Below are 18,651 nucleotides of genomic sequence, written 5' to 3'. Positions count from 1 at the left end.
TAATTTATCCTACCTCAGCACAGGAGACTAACTAGAGAAAGCCAAACAAGTTCAAGAAACAGCCCTGAACCAAAGATTACCAACAATCAAGCATTGACATTGATGTCATTGCTAGCCAGTTCAATACTTCAATAGCTGTAGACCCCAAGATTGCTGAGGAACTCCCCCCATTGGCTCCCTTCCAATTGGTAAATCCAATCAGCACTCCTGAATCCACTTCTGTGCACAATTCATTTGCATCTTTGCATGAGTGGCAGGACCAATGCATTATCACCCTTGCACATTACCTAAGGGCTTCTTAAGGAAACATAAATATATCCAGATCTCTGGATCAGGACACTTAGGAACATTAATGCTTATTATCCTGGCTTATTATACAATGAGTTTCAACCCATACTGGCTTCCTATTATAATGCAAAAAGAGAAGGTAAGCTTAAGAATACAGGTAATCAACTCATGAGTAGATCAAATACAGTCTCAAAAAGCATAAATGTTATAGGTGATAGATTAACTCCCTCAGAACCAGAAATTACTTTTCAACAACTCAAATTCAGATAAGGCTGAAACTTATTTATTGAGTTCAATCATTGGGAGCTTCACTAGAGAAAGAATAAACAATAAGGATCCAAAGCTTAAAAAGCAACCACCATCATTGTCATCAAAGCTTTTTTCCTTCAACATTTTGAATTTGCACTCTCTTAAATCTTAAATCTTAACACCAGTCCATTTTCTCAACCAAATATCCATATGCAATGCACATAGGTCGGTCAGTCATCCGAATCCTGCTGTTTTCAAACAAAAACAATAATAGTAATAACAAAAAGACATGAAATGCTGCTCCCTCAGAACCGAAGTATGGTTTTCAACATAGATTTCAGACAAGGCTGAAACTTTAATATGAAGTTCAATCATTGGGAGGTTCTATATATAACAAAGCGAAAAGGCACAAGTAAACCACAACATGAGGAACTCATCGATCCCATGAAGATTATTCTTTCAAAACTTCACAAGGTTAATATAGAAAATTCTAAACAGAAGGCGTCAATACATACCAGAAATTAGTCTCGTAAACCAGATTTGCATTAGACCCATTGAAATTCAAGAACAGACGAAATGACTCGAATAAGAGAAGTCACTTTCTATCAAAAAAAAGAAGAGGAGTCACTACCTTTGGCGGCTTTTGCCATCTGCGCATCCTGTCTGCAGCCTCAATTGAAGAAGAACCCTCGTTGTCTAAATAGTTGCTTAAAATTTCAAAACCCTACTTGGGTCCCGTTTGGAAAATAGGATTAGGCCGTTCGGCCACAGAATAAGTTTATCCGGGTCGGGCTTAAGAGAGATGTTTTAATTTTTTATAGGTACAACGGCCGGCACATTTTGCGCTTCCTCTCCCGCGTCAGTCATCATTCACTGGCTAACTCGAATGGTCCATTGGGCTGTTGAATTTTCGATGCTAGATTGTAGTTAAGGCTTAAGCCTCTTCAACAACAATCGATGATCGTTGTCCGCTTGTAATAGATTATAGATGGTCTGGTCAGTGCTTGAATGTTGAAATCCAGCACCTTAAAACTGATGGTTTTAATAACCATAAACATCTTCAAAGTAGAAGAAAGACTTGAATGACCCACAAAAAAAAAGAAAAGGAAAAAGGCTCAGTGGAACGGTTTTGCAAAGTAGAGGGAGGGGTTTTTATGATACTTACCCCTTTTAATAAACCATAAACATCTTTCAATCTACAGCACTCAAAACAAAAACTCATGTAAGCATAAGGGTGTATCCATTTTTGGGATGATTGTGCTGGTACTTTTTTCCCAGGAAAAAAAACCAATATAAAGCTCTAAATTTGTATATTATCAAAGCAAATAACAGGATCTTGATCTTGTCATATGCAGCGGTAATTCAGAATCCACTTGACACGCTTAGGAAGCAACTATGTCAAGATCCTTCTTCCATCGCCGTTGCACAATCCAAGCCACCATAAGACAGTAAAGCTTTCATCCAACTGCAGAACACCATAACTTTCTAAGAATTAGGGAACCGACAAAATAATTAAACTTATAAAAGGAGAAAAAGAATAACCAGAGGGAGGATGAAATCAACCCATTACTCCATTAGCAGAACTAGAAAGCAGAAAGTCATAAATCCAATTGGTGATAACTGATAAGTTATCTAGTTATAATGAACATTGAAACCACTGAGGGGGGAAAAGATGAGCACTATATGGCATATGCACCCCATTTTTAACTAAGTACACCCCATTAACCCTTTAAAAAAACATTAGAGTGGAGTGTACTTAGTTAAAAAGGGGGTGCATATAGTGCTCATCGGGAAAAAAATCAGATTCATCATGCAACTCGGTAACCATTTGATCAAATAAAGAATAGAATAACTGAAGTCAAATAATTGGATAAGAGCATGTTACTTAAGACTAAGCCACTTTAAGATAGTTTAACATGAACTAGACACAAAGTTCCGATCAACATCAAAACCACCACAAAGGAGAAAAAGTCAGAATCATGCAACTTGGGAACTATTTCGATCAACTGAATTAAAAATAACTGTAAAAGTGGACTAGAATGTGCAAGTTAAAGATCAAACCTCTCCAAGAAGTGGACAAAACTTACGCAGCACAGGTACCAATCAGTAGCAGCGAGCACGACAACTCACCCCTCTTTGCAGGCCTTCTAACCCATCTTCTTGCACCAGCGATGGGTTATATGTGATTGATTGCTATTCAGAATCCTCATAAACTTCACCATCATCAGAGAGATCATCAAATGTTCTCATATCAAGCTGGTAGCGGAGAATGCCCCCAATCCCACCAAATCCTCGGCAGAACTGGGAACCTTCTTGAGATTTGTTTGTAACAAATTCAAGAGTGCAACCAAACCGTTTGTACTCATTAGCAAACCACTCAAGCAGTGAGGTCTTATCCTGAACCTCCAGTTCAGCAGAGGTGGCTGAATCCCGGAAGTTATTCGCATTGGCTTCCTGCTCTTTGTTAAAATGCTTTATGCTTAGCTCGCCTGTGGTGCTATTCTTCAGCTCGTACCTAATAAGGTCCAGGTTTTCCCACACAATTAGAATCTCAATAGCACCCATCTCTAAAGCCTTCATAGTGTCATCCACACCAAAAACATACTTCCCAGTATCCTGCGATATCTCCTCAAAATATTTGCCAATCAAGCGCTTCTCCTGTATAAATTTCACATTGGAAAGAATTTCGGAAGACAACTCAATCGCCTGATTAAAACCATTCTCCCCACCATAGGAAACATCAACCACATTCAATATTTTAGCCTGAAGCCGTGGGTCAAACATATCTGACTGACTCAGTTCAGTCTTGAAGTCAGCAGACCCAGCTAGTATTAATCCAGAAACATTGGGCTGGCTGGTGGCAGGATTAATGTAAAACTGTGTGGCGAGTTCAGCAGTCTTCCGCACGTAGTTATGGCGCTTCTCCATTCTAAGACGAGCAAAACGAAGAGCTGATTGTCCTCCTCTTCCATGTTTCTTTGGAAGGTCAACAGTAAATTTATGAAGAACCTCACGGGTATTACCGCTCAGCGTCCCAAAAAGGGTTCCATTACCATCCATGACAATGAAACCAAACTTGTCATCAGATTCCAACAGTTCATTCAGAGCTTCCGTGTGAAACTTGTTGTCACAGAGGTACAGAGATGCATTAATGGGCCTGAATGGCTCAAAGTCAAAAGTAACCTTTTTTTCCTTCCCATCATCAGTTACAATTGTACCTGTGTAAAGCACAAGCCCATTGGGAGGAACCTTGTTGTAAAGTTTAAGTCTCTGCTGGGCAGAAGTGATTGCACCAAGCACCGATTGACGATTGACCCTACTTTTGATGTTAGAAGCAGTTCCATATTCATCTCCAAGCATCTTAGCTGCCCGGGATATTTGATCACGAGGAGGCATGATAAGAGATATCATGCTCGTGCCATTGCCCCTTGCAGCTTCCAGCGCTTTAATCAATTTCTTGATTTTCCAAATCTCAATGTTCTTATCAGTCTCATGAGCATCTGCCATTGTGATACAGTTTCTTTACCTGCAAGACGTGAGTAAATAACGAATTCAATTGCTGAAGCTCTATCTTATTCGGGTGTTTTTGTCCAACTATCAAGCAATTCTAATTTTCCCCTAGCCAAACTTAATATACAACCTGCTTTGCAACCAATCAAAAATCCATATCGAAAACAAAAAACTAAAATTGCGGCCAAAATCTTCAATGGGAAATTACGTTCAAGCATAAAATAATATGGGACATAACAATATAAGTTTCAAAATCTTCTAAGTTCAAAATTTTGGTACAAGCGCATATTCAGAAAATTGGATTATATCAGCTGATGCCACAGTACAAAAATCAAGAACCAACTAAGTCAACTTCAGCTCAAAAATAAATAAAAATAGTATGGCTCTTTATTGTGGGCATCCCAAAGATAACTTCAAAATCATAGAAAAATTGTCTTAGCTACTAATCACTGCTCAAGAAATTCAAAATTCACTAATTCAATTAAAATAAACAACAAAAAGAAGGGGAAAGAAAATGATTGACTCATCAGACATCACATACATGGATCCATACATACATACACATATGCACGGAAAAACATACTCATCAGTCATGATGCAAAAGCAATTCAATTAACGATCAGCGTCAAAAAAGGATAATCTTCAACGTTAGAGAAAGACATAGCCACAGAAGCATAAAAACAACCAAAAAAGATCGGAAAAAAAAAGAAGCATCAGATTCGCGCAGTCAACGCGACAATATTCTAAATCGACAACTCAACATCGAATCTAGGATGGAACGGCAGCTAAAATATAACGTAATTACACAAACCATAATTTCTTCACTGATTTTCACCATATATGATAGTAATTAAAAATCAGGTCGCAATAAAGAAAAAGAAATTGAAGAACGAACCAGAAGGCAGGAAGGAAACAAGACTGAGCAGATCGCCTTCAGTAGGAACCACACGACAGATGAAAGAAATGAAAAGCGGGTTGTTATTTTTATAGATGAACCCTAGCACCTTAACCCAACCATGTTTCGGATCCTTTATCATGGTTAGCTTGAATGGACTTAAGCGACACCGTCTGGGATTTTGGGCTTAAAATGGGCCAAAAACTAAGAAACAGGCCGGTATTGTGATCTTTGGGCCCCCATTATAAGTGATGTTTCCAAACTTTGGAAAAGAGGCCCAATACATGCCCAATGGTTTCGTCGAATTAGAGATTTGTGAATTTTGTTCACAGGCGAGAGCAGGAATATTTGTTCTGAAAAATCGACTGAAGCTTCAGCGGAGATGGCATGGAGAGCTCAACTATCTCGGAATTTGAAGGAGCTTCGGATCCTATTCTGCCCGTCTTCCCCAGAAAGCTCCCTCACTAGGTATTCTTCTTCGCTTGTATTGTTATCGAAGTAGCCAAGGCCTTGGAAATGCTGCCAGGTTGTAATTGCTAGTCTGTTGCTTGCAATTCTCTGTGTTTTATGGGGGAATCTCCAATCTTTTTACGATATTGATTGATTTATTGTGCGAAGCATTTTTTAATTACACAGCAGGGTCAGTATCTTCCCACGACTTAGTAAATTCCCTCTGGAATCAAATCAGTGCCTGCAATCCTGTGAGATCCACTTATTATTGCTCCTTCTGAAACCTGATTGTGAATGAATGGGATTAGCTAGGCTCCATGAACATTAAAGTATTATGTGTGCATTGGGAACATGTGTTTTTCATCTCACCATGCATGCCATGTTGATATGCCATGTTTTGGGAATTATTATGTGCATGCCTGTCATGTCAAATTTCTGTCTCACTTTGCATAGTGATGTGGATTACGTCTAATTACCTATTTGCACAAATACCTTGGCTGTATCCATTTGTTGATACGGAGAGTCCAATAAGTACATCTTAGGTTGAATCAAGAATGTTCGGGTAAATCTGAATCTAAATGTGGGCTGGGAAAGCATCTTCTCTTACTAGTTATGAACTCTGTAGACAATTCCCCGGTTAATCTTTTTTATGTTATCGAATGCAAAAAGAATTTATATTCAAGACCATTTCATTGTCAACTTCAATGAGCTTAATTTCCTGTATTGGTTCTGCGCATGGCAGCATTTACATTTCTTCGAGGCATATCAATGGTTAAATATCTTGTGATATTGTGTTCTTCCTACCATCTTAATGAAGCTAACTATAAACCTTCTCCTCAAGCAAAAGATAAAATTTGAAGGCTCCATGTGCTTAAGAAAAATTGCATAAATATTATTTTCTGATCAATGAGCAATCAAAGACGATCTAGATGTAGGTGAATGGCTTGAAAAGTACGTTGACCCTTTTACTGCCTGGTAGGCTCTCGAAGAGATTTACAAAATACAAAGAAGGAAAGCAAAAAAACTTTAGTTCATTGGTGGGACTTGATATTATGGTATATGCTTACAAAAGTTTTCTGTGCTATCTGTTGTCTTGACAGGGAGTTCATAGAAAGGAATTACAAGGATCTCAAGACTTTAAACCCCAAACTTCCAATTTTGATCCGTGAGTGCAAGGGGATTGAGCCACAATTGTGGGCTAGATTTGGTATCATCTCTCTGCTTCTTCTATTGTTACCCGTCTGTTCCTGTGTTTGTTTCATCTGTTTTTTCTGTTGCTTCAAGCCTGCAATAACATGTTCTTGTTTCTTTAAAGTTTTTACGGAGGAACTTACTAAAATCGACTATGTTGCCAATTGCGCTTTGTTTTGATGGACATATGCATTATTGTACTATGTGATAAGGCTGCTATGTTAGTTCTGGTCTTGGCATAATTACACAGTTTAATACTCTTTTGCGGTTTTAGGGAGGAAAATGCAGCCTGAATGGTCATTCTGGTAACCACTTTTCTCTAATGTTACCTGCTGCAGATGCCTTAAAACATTCTTGCCCATTGCATAAAAAAGGCACCAACGGGGTTGTGTTGTTGGGTTCCTCTTTGTTTAAAATGTGTGACGGTTTTTTCTTTTATCTTTTTCTTTTTGAGTATTTTTTGACGATTTTTTCTCCAATAGATGAGATGAGTCCACTGGGCAAAGTACTAACTGTAAGTTTTTTTGCATCAAACTTCAGTTGACAATGCTAATATAAATTAACTTAGTTGTTGTGCGGTCTGCTGTGTTTGGAATTGCGAACACAAGTACTTCATAATGGGTCAGTTTCTTCATGGCTGTATGCTGTTTTTCTGGCTCAATTAATGCAATTAAGTGTTTTTTGCCTGACTGCACTGGATGCGATTGAGGAGGGCATTGCCGGGTTTACATTCTCATCTTTGTTTATTTCTTATATTTTAGTTAGCACTTCAGTCTTGTGCTCTTTCCCTTGGATATTATACATATTTCTCATTGATTTAACGTTTACAACAGATATGGGTGTGGAGAGGGGCATTTGTCTGAAAGGTATCGTAGAGCAGCCACACATCGAGAAGGCCATGGAAGAGCTTGTGAAGATTGGAGGAGCACTGAAAAGATCATCATAATGCTCCTGCTGAACCATTAGCAATAAAACAAACCGACAACCGTGGGAAGATCTCCCTACTATTGTTTGCCTGTTGTTTAATCTCTTGGTTTCAATGTGACTGCTTTCTGAGAATTCTCACTTGTATTTGAGAATCGCATACTCTGTATCCTGTTTTGCTGTTTGCTCAGGAAACATACAATTGAGTTCAGTTTTTCTCCCTCCAAAAATGATAACCAATATTTTTGCCCATTTTAGGCAGTTAACATATATATAATTTCAATTTTTTACCATTTTGTGTTTTATTGGAGGATAATATCTCATGATAACTTTACAATTAAGTGTGTTGATGTGGGAATACTATAAGGATGGGTGACCTTCTACTTTCATATGGGTTTGATGTATCCACAGAAACTAGACGATCCAAAAAAGCGGAAATCCTAATTTGGAGAAGGACAACTGCTTTTATATGCCCAGAAAAATTCAGAGGGATTTATTGCTAATTTTTCATTAAAAAAAAGGGGGAGAAATTTATATCATCATCATCAATATATATATATATATAACTGAGGATCTACAAGGCTTCTCCTTAATTCATGATGCCACGTGGACGTCTTTACAAAAAAGCCTAAATAGACAAAAGAAAATTTTAAAATATATTAGAAAACTTTAAGACCCACAACCACACACATAAATATATTACAAAACTTTAATACCCACAACCACATTCATATACTTTAAGACTCACAACCACACTCATACAATTAATAGTATTCAAATAATTTTAAAATTATATTGAATTATATGGGAATTTAATGTTTCATAGGAGTGGTTTGATGTTGTTTTGGTTTCTCAAAGGTCATGTATTGCTAATTATGAGAGTCTTTTGATATTACTCAATTAATGAAATTCATTTGTAGTATTTAGTTTGAAAACATTTTGTGTTTTTGGTATTAATTACCATCACTTTGTGGGAATTTTTGTGTGTTTTTATCATTTAGTGTGTTTTTGATGTATTTTGTGTGTTTTTGTAGTATTTAATTTATGTATTGTGCATGTTTAGAGTTTGGTCAGGTTTAGTAGTCTGTTTGGATTGCAACATACACAACATGAGAGGCTTTTCTCATGCTATATTGTTCTAATGTGTAAGTAAATTCATCCCATTTGGTATTGGAACATGTAAGTGGTGACAGGAAAGCACAGTAGAATTCAATGAGTTGTTGAAGGTCAAAGTGATTATAGGCATAAATCTACCAGTCATACATAACATTTCAAAAATATAAATTCAAAAATCTTATTTTAAAAATATTAAGAATTTTATTCCAAAAATATCATTTCAAAAATACTACTTATGCTACATTGTACTTTTCGATATTAAATGTCACTTTGTAGAGATTGTTGTACTAACCATACAATATTGTCTCATAAACATGTCTTTGGTGACTTATAACACTTTATAGATACTAACGACGCAAATAAAAATTGATAAACTCTTGACATACTTATTGCTTATGCATCAAATTTCTTACACCCTATTAGAAAAAAAATTTCTTAACAAATTAAAAAACAAGTATTGTACATATTTTATCTTCATCTCACAATTATCTCTATTTTCTACAATTAAAACTCTACTACTTTTCATGTTAACAAAGTATCAAAAAACTTTCACATACCTCTATTTTCATGTTAACTAGTTTAAATTTTATGCTTGAGATGAAACGTTCGGCTCGGTTCAAGATGAAATGGGAGAAAAGTCCTAATTAAGGGTTTTAGGCTTTTTAGAACGGAGGAGATCGATGGCGGCCGCGGTGGAGGGCGTAATTAGGGTTGAGGAGGTAGCCGGGAGAGGAAGGGCTCTGGTAGCCACTCAGCCGCTAAGGGCAGGGGAAATCGTCCTTAGAGAATCTCCCATCCTTGTCTACTCTGCTCTTCCTCTAATCAAACCCCAGCAGCACCAGAATTCCTCGTATTACTGCGATTACTGCTTCAGAACATTATCGTCAGCCTCTTCGGTGTTTTCATGTCCATGCTGCTCCGCCCTCCATTTCTGTAGCCAAAGATGTCTCTCTGTGGCCCAATCTTCGTCCCACTCTCCTTGGGTATGTCAAGCTCTCTGCCGCCTCCGAGATTCCCTTTCGCTGCAGCCACCGGAACGCCAGGTCCAAGCTCAATTCCTCGTCGCCGCATACAACATTGCTCTTGTTTCTCCTGCTCACTTCCAGATTCTTCTCTCTCTTCAAGGTCGTGTTTTCGATTGTGATGCTGGCGACGCTCAGTTCCTCCATTCCCTCATCTGCTCCGTCTGTCCTCCCACCCAACTTCCCGGAGTTTCATTAGAACTCTCGGCGGCTCTACTTGCCAAAGACAAGCTCAATGCGTTTTGTCTGATGGAACCCCTTATTCAGAAGAATGGACAGAGATCCGTTCGAGCATACGCTATATACCCGACTGCCTCCTTCTTCAACCATGATTGCCTTCCAAATGCTTGCAGATTCGATTACATTGATTCTGCCTCTGATGCTAACAACACAGACATGATTATCAGGATGATTCATGATGTTCCACAAGGCAGGGAGATCTGTTTGAGTTATTTTCCCGTTAATATGAACTACTCCAGCCGGCAAAAGAGGTTGTTGGAAGACTATGGCTTCTCATGTGACTGCGATCGATGCAAGGTCGAAGCTACCTGGTCTGACAATGAGGACGATGCTGGGGAAGACGGAGAGGATGAGGAGGTCATGGAAGAGGACCAGGATGAAGAAATGGATGCAGAGGAAACCTCGGGAGCTGAACATGAGAATGGAGCCTCAGACTCGGACTTTCCTCACGCCTATTTCTTTTTGAGATACATGTGCAATGAAGAGAATTGCGGCGGTACATTGGCTCCTTTGCCTCCTTCCGGTTCTTCCACATCCAATGTTTTGGAGTGCAATGTCTGTGGCAACCTCAAGAAGGATGAAGTCATCAACCAGTGACCTTTCTTCTGTAAGTTTATTGTTCTTTCTCTATCCAATTACTCAAAGTACCCATATTTTTAGTTGTGTGATGATGCCAGCAGTCCAGTCAAATTGGTGAGCTTTTTGCAAGTTATGAATGAATCACAATAGCTTGTGTGTTTCCACCCTTTGTATTTCCTTGTAGATGTAGTGGGTACAAGTATAATGTGGTTGAAGTCTTGAAGATATGATCTTCAACTTATTCCGCGAGCTAAATTTATTAGTTTTGGTCCTTTTGGATGCTTCTTGTTTGTTTTCTGAACAATCAAGTCTATTTAAGACTCAGTGAATTATGCCTTTTAAGTACTTTTTATCCTCCTCCATCTCATAATTAGTATCTCTCAGTCAATCTTTTGATATTATTCATCAAGTTGTGTAAGGATGGTTTACGGTGCATTCTCACATGTAGAGTTATAGTAAGATATATTGATAATCATGAGATTCACAGCCATGTTCATAGACAACAAGAGAGATTGATTGTAGTTAAACCCCTTGGAGGGGAAATAATCACAAGGGTGATTTGTGAGTACATCATTTCGATTCATAGATGAGCTAAATTAATATAACCAATTCGTATTCTAGAAAGAGTAGAGCCCGTGTTTTCTATGTTAGTATGCGAACTGACGTGAATCTCAGTCCATTGTTATGCTGTGGATATTGGTAGAATGGTATTTCTTCTGAATTTATAATCGACTTTTTTCCCGGTCTTTCTCCACTCCTTTAGCTGCTTATGAAATTCTTTTATATTCTGGTTTCAGGTACCCCGTTTTGTGGCTATCTTCCGCTTCCTTTTCAAATCCTCTAAATGGTCATCTTCCTCTTCCTTTTCCACCCCCCCCCCCCTGGTATTTTATACAATTGAGATCTTTCTTGAGAACACTCTTTACATTTAGGAAAATGTAAAAGCTGTCTTAATTCCTGTTCTATACCACAGGCTGGGTAGCAACTGCCGGTGCTTGTTGAGGCAGTGGATAGCCGACATGCTGTCCAGATAGATTTTGCCAGTGGTAGTTGATCTAATTTGTTTGTCATATTCTTCTACTCTGGAATTTTCTTTCATGAATGCATGCAGTAATCTAGTTTCTGGTCAAATTACAACCCTATGGTGCTTTTGATGTTTGGATTCCGGTTGGCTTCTTAGATTGTGGGTTTCACTTGGAGAGTCTGATAGCAAAATGCCGTAGGAGACTCCGAACGATTGAATTAGATTCACAAATCTCTCTCATTGTGCCATTGTGGTGCACTCTTGTCTTTTTTCAAGCGCTTTTTTCCCTCCCTCCCTCTTTCTTTCTCCAAAGCCAAGACCCAGTTCCCTGAGAGAACAATGGGAATCTGAAGAACTATCCCTCCTGTAGCATCCAAGGCCGCATGATGTTTCCATACATACATTGCTTTGCATCAGCAATAAGTTGATGGAAATATGGCTGGCCCATTTGGCAATCTTGTGGGCTTCTAAATTGGCAGATGTATGGATCTCAGTCACATGGCTTTTCCAGCATTGAGCCCCACTACAAAGCTGCGTTTAATAAGCCTTTATTTGGATGCTTGCTGATGAATGGTCACGAATCAGGCTTATCATCCGTCGTTGTCTAGCATTCCAAACTTGTTAACCGACATCTGGAATGCACTTTATGGATCGCCTAAATAAACGTTTTACGCATCACTATTATACAGATTTTTGTTCCACTAAACATATTGTGGGATCCTCTACATGCTGAAATTGAGGTCGAAGAAGTGGGTGCATATATTCTCAAGCTAGAGGCAGACATCGTAGCCAAGTAAGCCCTTTTTTTTTTCCTCCTATTCGACATGACTTGCGTGAAAGATGTCTAGAAAATTTTGGTAGTGGTGGAAATATGCCTAGAAGTAGAGATAACGTGTTCAAGGTTACTGAATTTCAACATTTGTGGAATCCAATACCTACCTGAACACTATCGCATCAACCACAATGGCAAAGTGGTCCACTGTAGGTGACACTGCCGTTTGCACCAACACTTTATTTAATCATAAAGCAATGAATTTGTTGCACCCTCTTCACTTTCTCTTTGGCTTGGCCATTATAGCGGTTAATTTTTTATTTAGACCTAACTATAGCACTAACTTGTCTTTGTATGTAGAGAACTACGAGTAGTTTGGCACTCACATGTGTGATACGTCATAGAGATCTCGAGTTCGAATCTCTTATTCTCATGTAATTAAAAAAAGAAAAAACACTTTGTGTTTTGTATAATTACACTAACAATGACGTATTTGTTAACTACTAAAGCACGTCTGTCTAGTTAACAAAACATACGTTGAGTTTCTACATTGCAGTGGCGGCAAGCCTTTGCGTCTTTGTGGGCTTTTGTTGTTGTTGTTCTGTTGTGTCGACTTTTTGACGTGTAGTAATGGGTGCTTGTCTGATTTCCATATGACTTTACTGGTTTTAGTGATTGGGATTCTCTTATCACTTCCCCGTCCTTTCTTTTCTATCTTACTTTAAAATACTTACCACTTCAGCTTTCCGAAAGATCTCCATTCATCAGTCACTCACTCACTCTCCACCGTTTCTTTTCTTACCCTTTATTTGCACCAACAATAAATATCAATTCCACTACCACAAAAATCTTTTCAATTTATTGAAAATCTTCAAATAAGCCCCCCACCCCCCTACTTTGAGACGGTTCACTAGAAGTCCAAATTTACAACAAAAAAAGGCTGTAAATTACAACACTTTTTTTATTTATTAAACTTCATTTAAAAGTTGTGATTTTGTTTTGATTGGGATTATGAATCCAACATTATATTTCGAGTTTATATTTAACGGTCTATAATTTTAATGTTCAATTTAATTTTTGTTTGGAACAAAAAAAATACAATTAACTCATAATCTCGATCAAAATGCAATTATAATTTTATTAAAACATATATAAGATGACGCAATGAATTTACAACGGACCCCCTCGATAAGGAAGTGAGTGTGCTATTTTATTATTTATAAGGAGTCAAATGCATTGTCTCATAGTATGGGGAATATAACGCCTAAGGAGAAGCTCCATGCGTATGAAACTCTTGGCAGGTTGGTCATTCACTCACCCAAGATTTTTTAAAAAAAAAACAAAATCTTAACTTAAACAGAGCGAGATCCTCGTGTTTATCATCGTTAATCAGGAGAAAAAAATCCACGTAGGATAAAAAAAAAGAAATAATCCAATACGAGTTCTATATATAATTAAATTCTATCCTTATATGCTTTTCCTTACCATATATATTTGCTAAGATATTTTTAACGAATAACGATTCTCTCCCCCTTCTCTCGCTATATATACCCAACAATGCACTAACCATTCAAACAAACTCATCTCCTCCCAACAACAACAACAACGCCGCAAGAAGAAGAAGAAAAAGAGGTTGGGATTCTTCTTATTTTTCAGGATTGGTAGGATAAAAAAGATTTTATTTGGTTTTGGAGAGTCTATTAATGGGTATGTATGAGCCTATTAAAGGAGGAGAAGATGATTTTGAGACTAGAAATAGGAATTCGTTGATGAGGATCGACAATGGTGATGTTGAATCGGCGATCCAGATCTCGAATACCAATAATGCTTGTACTGTTATTATGAACAAAGAGGTTGAAGAAAAAGATCCGTTGGTGCTTTCGCCTTCCAACTCCAACAAGCACCACCACCACCACCGTCACAATCAACCACCACAACAACAACGGCAGCAGCAGCGACAACCGCGGCTTGTCTCGCTCGACGTCTTTCGGGGTCTCACTGTTGCGGTAATGTCGATTCTGATTATTCATCGTCGATTCCGGTTTCCTCTGTTTGTTCTGTTCTATTTTATTTTCTTTTCTTTTTATTAAGTCAAAATAAGTCCAAATTTTCTCAAAAATTACTTGTCAATTAATATTTATATTCTCCTTAAGTGATGATTATTAGAGTTTGATTTGGAATTTTAATTATGATAATTATATCATATCTATATCTATATCATTTATAATCCATCTTATCATTTCAATTTCTGCATTTGATTTTTTTTTTTGTTCCTTCTTATCTTATCTCTTAAGCAGTTTTTGCTTTTTAAGAAACAAAGTTAAATTCTTTTGGAATTATAATTATTTAAGTATAACATTACCTTTATATCAGTTCATGCATTCCTTTTTTAATTATTTTTAACCCATTTGATAAAATATATATATATATATATACTGTTTTTTATTTTTTTCCTGTGAATTTATTTAAGAATTAAAATCATAGATCTGCCCAACCCTTTACCCTAAAGAAAGCATGATGACGTACAAAACATCATCTCCTATTCTCCTCCACAAAAAAGTAAAAAAAAAAAATTAAAAATAAAAAACAAGTGATGACACGTCATCTTGTTTTTATGCCCCTGACCCTGATTTGATGTCTCTTTCGTAGTGCCCCCCTAGCGTGAGTGAGGGGCTACCCTAGTTTAGACCCTAATGTTGCAGGACTACTGTAGTTTTCATGTACAAAATCCATTTTTTTAGGTTTTTGGCTTCTGCGCCTGAACAGCTGCCATTATTGCTTATTTACTGAACCATAAATAAACCCAGAACCAGGACAGAACAAGAACCAGATGGTTTGTTTGTGCATTGAATTCTCCTACCTACGTAGTATTATTGATATTCAATAATTGCTAACTTCATTGAATTTGAGCCAGTGAAAAAACCATGTAGGTGAATGAAATGGTCATGAACCTCTCCATAAAAGCTTGTATTTTACGTTTCATGCACTAATCCAAATCTTGATTAATAGAAGATAAATCATAATGATTTAAGTAGTTAAGGATAAATGAGTTGGTTGAGGGTAAATTTTTTTCACCAAAGTGTTTGGATCATCTTTGATTACAATGTCCCACATAATTTAACTTAGTTGTTGAAAATTCAGCAATTTTTTTCACTACGACTTCGTTTTGGTAACATTATATTGCTGATTGGTAATTCTGTTATATGCACATTGTGTTTTGTTTTGTGTTTTGTTGTGGATTTCTATAGTATGTTATAGTAAACTAATTTGCCTTTCTGAATGTCTCTGGTTCTGAATGCTAGCTTATGATACTAGTGGATGATGTGGGAGGACTCGTGCCAGCTATTAATCATTCACCATGGAATGGACTAACCCTTGCAGACCTTGTCATGCCATTTTTTCTCTTTATTGTTGGCGTTGCCCTCGGACTTACTTACAAGGTATATACATTTTCCTCAGAAAATGTTTTTTTATGAACATGCTACCATTGCTAGTTATAACTTCTCAAACTTAACTAAAATTTTGTTTCATGCAGAAATTGTCTTGCCGGACCAGTGCAACTAAGAAAGCAACATTGCGAGCTTTGAAGCTTCTTTTAGTAGGCATTGTTCTTCAAGGTCCTGCACAATAACTTTAATTTTTTATTCTAGGAAGTATATGTTCTTTTCAACTTTTAAAATTTATTGGTGCGAAGTCTTCAAAATGAGAATTCTCTCTTGCGCTGCAAGAGTACTAGCTATCCTATATGCGGAAAGTTCCTCTCATGATGCTCGGTTTAGATGGTCTAAATGGATTTTTGTATGTGTTCTGTTCAGGAGGTTTTTTTCATGGCATAAACAATCTAACTTATGGAGTTGATATTCGGCTAATGAGACTGATGGGGGTATTGCAGGTATGATCAGGATTTCTGTTCTGTAACATGAAAAAACAGTTTGTCTATATTACTCTTTAGTTGTTGTTACTCACAGGCATTATTTCGCTGCTAGCTTTTATACTATTGTCACGAGAGGATTTGTTATTGCTACTCTTAACAGCATATGTTTTTCCCCCAGAGAATTGCACTAGCATATATAGTGGCAGCAGCATGTGAGATTTGGCTGAAGGGCGAGGATGATACTGGTACAAAACTGTTGGCGCTGAAGAAGTATCGTTTTCAGTGGTGGGTCTTTCTTTATGATAGTTTAATGAATGTTCTCATTCATGCCTGTGGAACACTACAAATCTACACTAATAGCCTGCTCTTTTGCTTTTAAATTTTATTTGATTATCAGAGTTTATGCTGAATAAAACGGTTTGCCCTTCTGTCCCTCTGCCAGGGTTGTCGTTTTGGTTCTTTCCGTTATATATCTTTCATTGTTATACGGCTTGTATGTTCCTGACTGGGAATATCAGATTCCAGTTGAGACCTCATCTTCAGCACCGAAAATCTTTTCAGTAAGTTTCACCATTTAGAGAAGTTTTGACAATTTCAAGGATTTCCCCCTAGTTGGATTTCTATTTGAACGAGTTGCCTGATTTCTTCTTTTCGTTCTCTTTCATTTACAGGTGAAGTGTGGAACAAGGGGTAACACTGGACCAGCTTGTAATGCTGTTGGAATGATTGATCGTAAAGTATTGGGCATTCGACATCTATATTTGAAACCAGTCTACGCACGAACTAAGGTATTTTTGTTTTGCATACTGGTTTTCTTTTTCATTTTGGCATTTCTACTGTCCTTCTCGTAATTTGTGTTCCTCACAGCAATGCAGCATAAATTCCCCAGATTATGGCCCACTACCTTCTGATGCTCCTTCATGGTGTCAAGCCCCTTTTGATCCCGAAGGAATTCTGAGGTCTGTCTACAATTTCTTTCTTTTTCTTCCTCGCAAGGTCATTCCTCAAATACGTATAAGGAATTTTAAATAAATTTCGCACGAATATATTAAAGAACATTACTGTCATATCATCATCATATAGAAAAACAAGATTAATAAGTGGGAAGCAATTAAGAGTCCTTTTGTTTCAATTTCATCTAACAACAATATATATACATGTATATTGAAGTTAACACTTTATGGTGGTTGTAGTTCAGTGATGGCCATTACAACTTGCTTGGTTGGTTTGCACTATGGCCACATCATTGTCCATTTTAAGGTGACGAGATTCCCACTTCATAGAGCTTTTACTCTCTCTTTTTTTCCCCCCCATCTTATGATAAACTCATTCGCCTTGGCTCTTGCAGGATCACTGGGATAGGATCCTCCACTGGACGATCGTATCATCATGTCTTGTCGTCCTGGGCCTTGGTTTGGACTTCTTTGGTATGTACTTTCTTTTTAGTATCATGTTGGAATTCGAGCAATCGTTTTTCTCTTCTTTTCTTTAAATTAATATGGCTACTTGTTGCAGGGATGCATATAAACAAGGCTCTTTACACATTCAGCTACATGTGTGTGACTGGCGGAGCTGCTGGCCTTCTTTTTACCGCAATTTATGTGATGGTTAGACACCTTGTCTTCGAGAAATGATCGACTTTTGACTCTCTTTTACTGTGACATTATCTAGCATTAGCTTATGAAATTTAAACAAGTGTTCATGGGATTCCTCTACAGGTTGATGTGTGTGGATTTAGGCGTGTAAATATGGTGTTCGAGTGGATGGGAAAGCATGCTTTGATGATTTACGTCCTCGCAGCCTGCAATGTACTCCCTGTGATGCTACAGGGATTCTATTGGAAGCAGCCTCAGAACAACATTGTATGCCTTTTGCTCTTAAACTGCAAGAATTCTTTTGCTCTATCTGTCGTTTCATATCGCGGCCTGACAACATTGTTATCTCTTGCAGCTTAGCTTGATAGGAATTGGAAAATGAAAATTATGGCAACAAATTGTGTTGCTACCTCAGCCATCGCCTTCGCAACTGCACGATCTTATCATGCTGACCCGCTGGAACCTGGAAAGCACATTTTCTCTGATTTCTTTGGTTACAGCAAACTAAGCACATGAAAATTGAGCATAGCTTTTGTAAATTTCATAGGCAAAAACAGCCGGCGCATATATTCGGAGTATCTGTCTATCTATCTATCTATCTTCTCTTCTCAATAATGTAAGCGGATCTAAATTTTCAATATCGAAGTATTATCTATTCACTTACTATAATTCAAGTCTCGTTATGTATCATTGTTTTTGAGCCGATTAATCACAGAAGCCTAAATGAGTGCCAACCGATTGAATCCGAGAATCGACTCCTAAGCTAAATGAAAACCAGAATGTCATTTTCTAAACAAAAAATTATGCCAGACCAGCTTAAACCATCAAGTATTGAACCCTAACAGCGAAAGAAAAATTGCCATTAGGATCCAGCAACCACCCGAAATTACAAATGAAACTGGATTCGCAGCTTTTGAATGCA

At 37.6% G+C, this 18,651-nt stretch overlaps 4 protein-coding genes and 1 long non-coding RNA gene across 7 annotated transcripts; 3 read left to right on the top strand and 2 right to left on the bottom strand.

Annotated features, from left to right (window-relative positions):
- Positions 1–79: 79 nt before the first annotated feature.
- On the bottom strand, positions 80–1,295 carry LOC120000206. 2 transcript variants are annotated; one of them, XR_005468589.1, is made up of 2 exons: positions 1,169–1,295; positions 80–404 (listed from the first exon to the last, which is right to left on the bottom strand). It is a non-coding gene; the product is annotated as an uncharacterized LOC120000206 (long non-coding RNA). The 2 variants fall into 2 exon arrangements; XR_005468590.1 differs by having other exon boundaries at positions 1,053–1,258.
- Positions 1,296–1,664: 369 nt separating this feature from the next.
- LOC120000380 (eukaryotic peptide chain release factor subunit 1-2) lies at positions 1,665–5,058 on the bottom strand. 2 transcript variants are annotated; one of them, XM_038848449.1, is made up of 3 exons: positions 4,943–5,058; positions 2,599–4,063; positions 1,665–2,002 (listed from the first exon to the last, which is right to left on the bottom strand). In XM_038848449.1, exon 2 carries the CDS (start codon positions 4,042–4,044, stop codon positions 2,731–2,733), a length of 1,314 nt encoding a protein of 437 aa, XP_038704377.1. In that variant the 5' UTR covers positions 4,045–4,063; positions 4,943–5,058; the 3' UTR covers positions 1,665–2,002; positions 2,599–2,730. The 2 variants fall into 2 exon arrangements, with proteins under 2 accessions (XP_038704377.1, XP_038704378.1); XM_038848450.1 differs by having other exon boundaries at positions 2,625–4,063.
- Positions 5,059–5,250: 192 nt separating this feature from the next.
- On the top strand, positions 5,251–7,774 carry LOC120000547 (NADH dehydrogenase [ubiquinone] 1 alpha subcomplex subunit 2-like). Its single transcript, XM_038848663.1, has 3 exons — positions 5,251–5,410; positions 6,493–6,599; positions 7,417–7,774. Exons 1-3 carry the CDS (start codon positions 5,325–5,327, stop codon positions 7,527–7,529), a joined length of 306 nt encoding a protein of 101 aa, XP_038704591.1. The 5' UTR covers positions 5,251–5,324; the 3' UTR covers positions 7,530–7,774.
- Positions 7,775–9,277: 1,503 nt separating this feature from the next.
- On the top strand, positions 9,278–11,601 carry LOC120000385 (histone-lysine N-methyltransferase ASHR2). Its single transcript, XM_038848456.1, has 2 exons — positions 9,278–10,492; positions 11,262–11,601. The coding sequence occupies exon 1, from the start codon at positions 9,304–9,306 to the stop codon at positions 10,480–10,482; it is 1,179 nt and encodes a 392-aa protein (XP_038704384.1). The 5' UTR covers positions 9,278–9,303; the 3' UTR covers positions 10,483–10,492; positions 11,262–11,601.
- Positions 11,602–13,768: 2,167 nt separating this feature from the next.
- On the top strand, positions 13,769–18,398 carry LOC120000384 (heparan-alpha-glucosaminide N-acetyltransferase-like). The gene is made up of 13 exons (XM_038848455.1): positions 13,769–14,266; positions 15,563–15,700; positions 15,796–15,877; positions 16,076–16,152; positions 16,313–16,419; positions 16,577–16,694; positions 16,806–16,922; positions 17,002–17,093; positions 17,328–17,394; positions 17,483–17,561; positions 17,650–17,741; positions 17,853–17,996; positions 18,085–18,398. Exons 1-13 carry the CDS (start codon positions 13,964–13,966, stop codon positions 18,109–18,111), a joined length of 1,443 nt encoding a protein of 480 aa, XP_038704383.1. The 5' UTR covers positions 13,769–13,963; the 3' UTR covers positions 18,112–18,398.
- The last annotated feature ends 253 nt before the right edge of the window (positions 18,399–18,651 follow it).

Source organism: Tripterygium wilfordii, chromosome 6, assembly GCF_013401445.1.
Source record: "Tripterygium wilfordii isolate XIE 37 chromosome 6, ASM1340144v1, whole genome shotgun sequence".
Taxonomy (NCBI): domain Eukaryota; kingdom Viridiplantae; phylum Streptophyta; class Magnoliopsida; order Celastrales; family Celastraceae; genus Tripterygium; species Tripterygium wilfordii.
The sequence above is the reverse complement of the archived record's forward strand: the minus strand, read 5'-3'. Positions and strand labels throughout refer to the sequence as shown.

Coding starts and splice junctions, on each gene's coding strand:
- LOC120000380 (XM_038848449.1), bottom strand. CDS start 4,044: ATGGCAGATGCTCATGAGACTGATAAGAACATTGAGATTTGGAAAATC.
- LOC120000547 (XM_038848663.1), top strand. CDS start 5,325: ATGGCATGGAGAGCTCAACTATCTCGGAATTTGAAGGAGCTTCGGATC. Junction 5,411..6,492: donor CCAGAAAGCTCCCTCACTAG/GTATTCTTCTTC, acceptor TTGTCTTGACAG/GGAGTTCATAGAAAGGAATT. Junction 6,600..7,416: donor ACAATTGTGGGCTAGATTTG/GTATCATCTCTC, acceptor CGTTTACAACAG/ATATGGGTGTGGAGAGGGGC.
- LOC120000385 (XM_038848456.1), top strand. CDS start 9,304: ATGGCGGCCGCGGTGGAGGGCGTAATTAGGGTTGAGGAGGTAGCCGGG.
- LOC120000384 (XM_038848455.1), top strand. CDS start 13,964: ATGGGTATGTATGAGCCTATTAAAGGAGGAGAAGATGATTTTGAGACT. Junction 15,701..15,795: donor CCCTCGGACTTACTTACAAG/GTATATACATTT, acceptor TGTTTCATGCAG/AAATTGTCTTGCCGGACCAG. Junction 17,997..18,084: donor AGCAGCCTCAGAACAACATT/GTATGCCTTTTG, acceptor TATCTCTTGCAG/CTTAGCTTGATAGGAATTGG.